At 45.9% G+C, this 7,299-nt stretch overlaps 1 protein-coding gene across 1 annotated transcript; it reads left to right on the top strand.

Annotated features, from left to right (window-relative positions):
• Positions 1 to 380: 380 nt before the first annotated feature.
• Positions 381 to 7,059, top strand: Clec3a (C-type lectin domain family 3 member A). The gene is made up of 3 exons (XM_047527071.1): positions 381 to 495; positions 4,601 to 4,684; positions 6,668 to 7,059. Exons 1-3 carry the CDS (start codon positions 381 to 383, stop codon positions 7,057 to 7,059), a joined length of 591 nt encoding a protein of 196 aa, XP_047383027.1.
• The last annotated feature ends 240 nt before the right edge of the window (positions 7,060 to 7,299 follow it).

Here is a 7,299-nt window from a genome sequence, read left to right as displayed (position 1 = left end):
AACTTCAGAGCTCCCCATAAAAGACTTAAGTATTGGATCTTCATGGAGACTCCAAGCCTCCTAGAATTTAGATTTTTTTAAAAAAGGAAAGGAGGCAAAACCCTTCATGAACTCTGGTACACTCTGAGAAAGCAAATGCAACAGAATAAAAATAAATAAAAAGCCCAACACGCAGCCTGAGAACAAGGAGCCACCTTATGCCCCAGCCAGCACAGGCATTCAAACATTTCGTCAGCAGGATCTCAGCCAACCTCCTCCGCTCACGTTTATAAAGCTGGCCCGAGGCACTCAGGGCAAGATGTGGCCGTGCAGTCCCCTTGCTCCGTAGCTGCTGCAGCGGAGGGGCTGGCAGAGTGGCCTAGCTGGCTTACCCAGGAGCCATGGCAAAAAATGGATTCGTGATTTGTGTCCTGGTGATCACCTTACTCCTGGACCAGACCACCAGCCACGCGTCCAGATTAAAAGCCAGGAAGCACAGCAAACGCCGAGTGAAAGGTAACGGGACTTTTCAGCCCAGCAGAACTCGAGCTTAGCGTGCGGAGGTGCTGGGCGTGTTCATATCTACCCACCAGGAGCCTGTCCCTGGTGACAGCACGTCCCATCCTGTGCTTGTCACGGTTCAGGGGTCGGAGTGAACTTTGGATTCTCTGGGAGTCTGATAGTTAAAGGAATCATGTGGTGGGGATTTCGTTTTTATTAAAGAAAAGCTTTGTAATGTAAAAACTTTCTGACTTACCTTTCATCAGATGGGCTTAGATATGTGGAATGTTCTTCAGAGGGAGCTTACCTGGTCCATGAACTTAGAGCATTAGGAACGACAGGACAAGCAGAGTCCCCCATTTCACTCCTAGGAATTGAGTAGTTCCCTTCAAACATGTCTGCAAGACCACTGTCATTGTATCCAACGTGCAGCAGAGGCCAGAACTGTAGGGCTGGTGAGCTCCCTTCTGTCCTTAGCTAGCCCATTGGTATATTTCCATACCCCTGACTTTCTTAGGGGTCTATGCCACCTATTAAAGTTTTTTATATCATAGAACATCAAACCTCTTCTTTAAGATAGTATGTCGACATGTAAATGCAGTGTTTGAAAACAAAATTGGCTCTCTAAGCAATTCCAAATTTGGGGTACTTGATTTAGGTGAAGAGGTCTAGAAAAGTTGCCAAGAACAAAGTTATGGCAATGTATTTGCAATATGCTAAAACCAAGATAGAAAAGAGCATCCAGACACGGGGTGACGTTTTATTTAATGTTTTAGTTATTTTCATATCGGGATATTTTAAGGAGGCTATGATGGCACTAATGCCAATTTCACTTCATTAGGAAAAAAATACCAACAAACAAGATACCAACTAGATTTGACATGACCCACAGGTCAAGGGGGCCTGTCTTGGGTTTGTTTTGGTGATTTTTAAGGGCTTTTTTTTTTTTTTTTTTTTTTTTTTGCGGGCAGGGGATTTGAACCCAGGGCCTTGTGCTTGTGAGGCAAGCACTCTACCAACTGAGCTATATTCCCAACCCTTTAAGGGCCTTTTAAAGGGACATTTATTTATAAAATTTAGGTCTGATGCAAGGTATCTTAAACAGTCTTTGCCTCATAAAAGAGTATACTTCCCTGTTCCCTCTCTTAATGGAAGGTTACAATATTTCTAATGAGTAGATAAGTACACAGCTGAGGACCAGGATAGGGGAAGAAGGGGAGAGACCATCCAGGGTGATGTGGCATGTTTTTCTGCCCAGCTTCTCTTTACTGCTGGGAAAAGGTGGGACAAAATGGTGGGTACCCAGTCGGGATATGGGGAGAGGGTATGAATGTGTGAATCCGTGCTCTCTCTCTCTCTCCATGCCCTTCTGCCTCCGCCCCAACACCGACTATTTTGGGGGAGTCTACAACTTAATTATTGTTTCCTGAAAACATCCTCACCACCAGGTCCCAGAAAGTAGATTCTGCTGCTGGAGGTGAAGCAATAGCCGTATTTGCTGAACAGGTCTTTTCCCATCAACCCATCTACTTTTAAAATATTTTAAGGTCCTCAAAATAATACCAAAGTTTATGAAGTTGAAAGTACAAGCCATCTTTTCTCCCCCAGTCCTAATGACAGCATTACCACCATTAATCGTTGGGTATGAATGTGTCCAGACTGGCTATGCAGAATGTTTGGCAGGCAAATGAATTCAATTCATCGGTTCAACCCTGGAGCGCTATCAATAGAAAACATATTTCATTCCAGATACTGTGTCATTGTTTGGGCAGATCATGACAATGTTCCCTCTTGGTAAATTTCTGTATGGCTTCCAATTCATCTTTATGGTACTATATCCCCAAGGAAGTGCTTTGTATCCCCATATTGATCTCCTTGCAAGGATGTTATATTTCTATAAGAAAAACTGAAGGTTAATCAGATTCTCTGCTCGTCTCTTCAAAAGATAGCAGCAGTGCATGCCCCAGGTTCAGCGTGTGGGAGTGGCCATTCCCACGCACGGTGACAACCAACAGCATAGAGCAGTTTTACTGGTCATTTCTTCAGGAAAATTGTGTTGCATTTCTGTATTATATCTAATTCTGGATAACAATAATCAGAAAAGAAAAGGGAACCTTTCCAGAGATTCAAAATGGCAGTGAGTGATTGCGATCCAAACATGAGATGTCTCTGTGATTGCTTACATCCTAGGTCTCGACAAATTATGTGTTACGTTAATGAATAAAATATAATTTTTGCAGTGAAATGGTTGTTCAATGTATTCCCTCTGTTCATCCACATTAGCAAACAAAGGGAAGGCAGCAGAAGCGAAGTCACCTGGATAATGACTTCCATAATGATCTCCCAGGAGCCTAATACTAATTCACTGCCTTGGTGCTAATTACAGTGTTTACCGTCTCCCAGTGGAGGCCACTTATTTAAATAGAGTGGCGCAGGAAGCCAAGAGTGTGTGGGGGGTGACAGTTGTCCAGTTGACAGCATAACTTGGAAGCGAGTCTTCGGAGGCCTTTTTGAGCCTGGCCCCAACAGCTGATGGCTTTGTATTCTAAGTGCGCTTTTTAATCTATTCCCCTTTGAATGGCACCATGGAGGGAATCTCTGGATTGCTGTATTTCTGAGCTGAGCGGTTGATAATTTAAGAATGGAGGTAGAAGTGAAGCAGAGGTGGGACTGACCTCAGAAGGTCATTTCATAACCCGAATGTGGAAACCTCTGGTTTGTGAACATGTTTAAGGGGACACTGTGTTAGGACATTCAGACTTTAGACTGTCCTGAAAAATCCGTGGATTAAAAAAAATGTGGATTCTATATATGGCATCCCACAGAGACTTCTGGAAACAGTCCACATAAAGCTTTAAGCCTCTCGTCTAAGGCCATGTGCCTCGGACCACGGAGGTAGAAGCAACCACTGGGTGGAAGCAGATCAGAGGATGGGAGCAAACAGACTTGGAGCCAGGGAAATTCACACCCAGCTCTGCAGCTCACTAGCCGGGTGACGTTCAGCAGGCTCATTCCATTTTCTTTGCCTCTAGATTTTCTTCTGTAAAATGGTGACAATGGTAGTATCTATCTAGTAGGAATACTGAAAGAATTAATCTCCGGGAATATAGTACATGGTGGCTTTTAAATATTTTTATGTTTTACTATGATTTGTTATAAAGCTGTCAACCTCTAAGAGAGTCCCTAGCGGTTCTGGAGTTTAGATTTGGCCAACGTTACTAATTTGTTACCACTTACCTATAGCCAAGTTGATCTTTGACAGCCAGGAAAATTCTTTAGCACCCTCCAGGAACATTCAAGACAACAGAAATGGCTCATCCCTCACATGGGTGGATTGGTACATGATCCTTTATTGCTCAGCCCTGCTGGGAGCCACCAGACCTGATGCATAAGGACACTGGAGACAGATGACACAGGGTCCTACATTAGTCTGAGTGGGGAGCCTGGGACTTACCTGCCACATCACCTGGCTCCATTGGCTGAGTTTTCTTTTGAATAGGAATCTCAGTTTCCTCCCTTTATTGCTATTTTTAAAAAGCACATTAAAATAACATGGGAGTATTTTGTATGCCATAAAGTACATGCCACAAATATTATGGGCACCTATTATGTGCCCAGCATTATGTTAGGCATCAGGAATGCCCTGGGTAGTGAGAGAGAGAGAGAGGAGGGAGATAAAGAGAGCGATGTACACATGGGAGAAAGTGCTCTGGAGAAAATAGATGACACTCCAAGAAAGAGGGTCCAGATGGGATTCGAACCTGGAGTGTAATCAGAGAAGTGTTCAAAGAGGAGCTGGGCAAGCTAGGCGCACAGGAGCGGAGGCAGAGCTTGTTCTCCCGCGTGCCGAGGGCTAGCAAGCCCCCACGGGAGTCTCGTGGGTGGGAAGGAGAGAGGCAGGAGCTCCATCTGCAGGGGCCCCGGGGTTACATCCCCAGCCAGCTCCCCTGCATCTTCCTGCCCCCACTGTCTCCAGGCAAGAGTATCTCCTACAGCCCAGTTTCCTCCAGATCACCACTGCCTTGAATGCTGCCTCCTGAAGCTCTTTTTAAATTGTTTAAGAATTTTATTTTAATCACACGCTTACCATCTACCTCCCCCCACCCTGAAATGTCCCCAGAAAAGGATGGAGATCTGAAGTCTCAAGTGGAAAAGCTCTGGAGAGAAGTCAATGCCCTGAAGGAGATGCAGGCCCTGCAGACAGGTGAGCGCCCTCCCCCACCCGTCAGCGCGGTCCCCAGGGAGATCAGAGGAGCGCTGGGCAGGGCCAGCACTCTCAACCAGCCTAGGTCACATCTGGAGTTCGGGGTGACGGCTTTTTAAAAGAAACAGACAAACCAGAGATGCGTCCAAGTGAGAGGACCCCAAAGCTGGGAGATGATTGTTTTGGGAAATCATCTTGATTTGCCACCCCCTTCTCCTCTATGTGGGTGGTACAGAACTAAAAATAGAAGGTTCAAGAATACATTCTAGAAGTCATTCCTCTCTACTCGGTGGAGAAAGAGAATGAAGGAAGTATTAAATGACTCAAATGAAGCATTGACTGATATGAAGAGGGTGTCACGAGGAGAGCCACTGAGATTAAACGTCCAGGCTCACAGCCCTGCCCCGGGGCCAAGCTTGGCATCAGAGGCCTGCAGAGAGGCACTGGTGAGAGCCAAAGTTGCCAACTGGGCTGTGTCCTGGGTTCCTTTTCACAATCTATGTGTCCACCCACGCCACCATCCAGAAGCTAGTCTCCAAGAGGGAGGAAGTGAGAGTTCACTGAGCAGGTTCAGAAAAAGCCTTGGCCTGCAAGGCTCACGGCCCCGGAAACCAATATCCCTCACACCAACTCCAAAAGCGGGGTGTAGAGGGCCCCACAGGAGCTTGCCCAAGTACAGGTTCACACCTTCATGGATTTCTATTAAGTATTTGTAACTCCCAGCTGGAGGGAGTTACCAATCCAGGGTCACTTTTACCATAAGTGAAGTTGTCCAGTAACAGGGTACCATATTCCCCTTTTCAGGTTTCCAGGGGTACAGAACCACAAAGCTAAAGCGAGGTCAAATGCACATACAGAAGGGAAAGAGTTTTGCTGAACTTTTACCCATGTTCTTTTATTTATTTATTTTATTTGTTCTAATTAGCTGGACATGATAGTAGAATGCATTTATACATTTTGATTGATCATAGAGTGTAACCTATATTCTAATGCTAGACATATTTTATGAACGTAAGAACATGAATCCTCCAGCAACTTAAGTTGAATGACTGATTTATGCTGACTCTTCCAACTTAGGCCATGATGATTATGCTCACTTTACAGAAGAGGAAAATGAGGCACAGAGAAATTAAGCAAACGTGTCTAAGATTTATATAGCTTAGAATCATCAGAGAGGAGACCTAAAGCTGGGTACTGTGGCCCTGGAGTTGTGCCCAAAACTGTTTTTGTTGCTTTATCCCAGGTAACCCCCCAAAATACTACAAGGTCCTAGTTATTCCACTTAACAAAACAATGGGCTCTGCAAACACAAACTCGGACTTTTGCTTTTGCTTTAGTAATTTTAAGATTCCATCCAATTCCAAAAGTGCCAAGGAAGTTCACCCATCACGGAGCTGCACAAACTAGGGTGCACAGGTGTATCAAAGCAGCAGGAGGCTGAGGATCATGCTTCGAACCCGGAACAGTGCACACACCTGTAATCCCAGTGGCTGATATAGGAGGATCACAAGTTCAAAGTCAGCCTCTACAACTTAGTAAGGCCCTAAGCAACTCAGTGACACCCGGTCTCTAAGTGAAATACAAAAAACAAAAGGGGGCTGGGGACGTGACTCAGTGGTTAAGTGCCCCTCGGTTCAATCATGCTCTGAGGATGGAGCAGACCTGGGTTGTGTAGATATGATTTTACACGCTATGCAAGTTACATGGCGGACATGGCTATGTTGTGAAAAGTAGTGATTTCTCTAAGCCTCAGTGTCTTGATAATCAGGGTAATGAAGTACCACTTCACAGGGTTGTCATGATCAGTATGAGTTTGTGTATGTAAAGTGCTCAGCACATGAAAAATCACCGACAAACCTTAACTCAGCATCATAACCCACTACATGTCATTCATCCCACCGGTTCGTGGCTCTCTGCCAGGCCCAGCGCCAGGCATGGCGCACTCAAAAGCAAATTAATGTATATACTTTCACGTCTCCACAGTCTGTCTTCGAGGCACAAAAGTTCACAGGAAATGCTACCTCGCTTCGGAAGCCTCGAAGCACTTCCACGAAGCCAATGAAGACTGCATTTCCAAGGGCGGGACGCTGGTCGTCCCCAGGAACACCGACGAAATCAACGCCCTCCGAGACTATGGTAAGAGGAGCCTGCCCGGCGTCAATGACTTTTGGCTGGGCATCAACGACATGGTCACAGAAGGCAAGTTTCTCGATGTCCATGGAGTCGCTGTTTCCTTCCTCAACTGGGACCGGGCCCAGCCCAACGGTGGCAAGCGCGAAAACTGCCTCCTCTTCTCCCAGTCGGCTCAGGGGAAGTGGAGCGACGAGGCCTGCCGCACTAGCAAGAGGTACATCTGCGAGTTCACCATCCCCTAGCAGGTCCTTGGCAATGTGTCCCCCAGGCAAGATCGGGCAGGACGTGGAGGCTGCTGGTCCCCAAGAATAAGTCACAATTGCAATTACTAATTGCAAAATTGCAACACAAGCATCAATGCCCTCAGCAATATGGGATCAGACAGTTGTGCTACCATATTTCATTGCCCTTCAAGGGATCAGAAAATAATGATCCAGGCGTGTGCATGATATTAAAGTGAGGTCTGCAAAATGGGCTATCAT

Source organism: Sciurus carolinensis, chromosome 16 (genome assembly GCF_902686445.1).
Source record: "Sciurus carolinensis chromosome 16, mSciCar1.2, whole genome shotgun sequence".
Taxonomy (NCBI): domain Eukaryota; kingdom Metazoa; phylum Chordata; class Mammalia; order Rodentia; family Sciuridae; genus Sciurus; species Sciurus carolinensis.
This window is presented reverse-complemented; position numbering and strand designations above follow the sequence as displayed.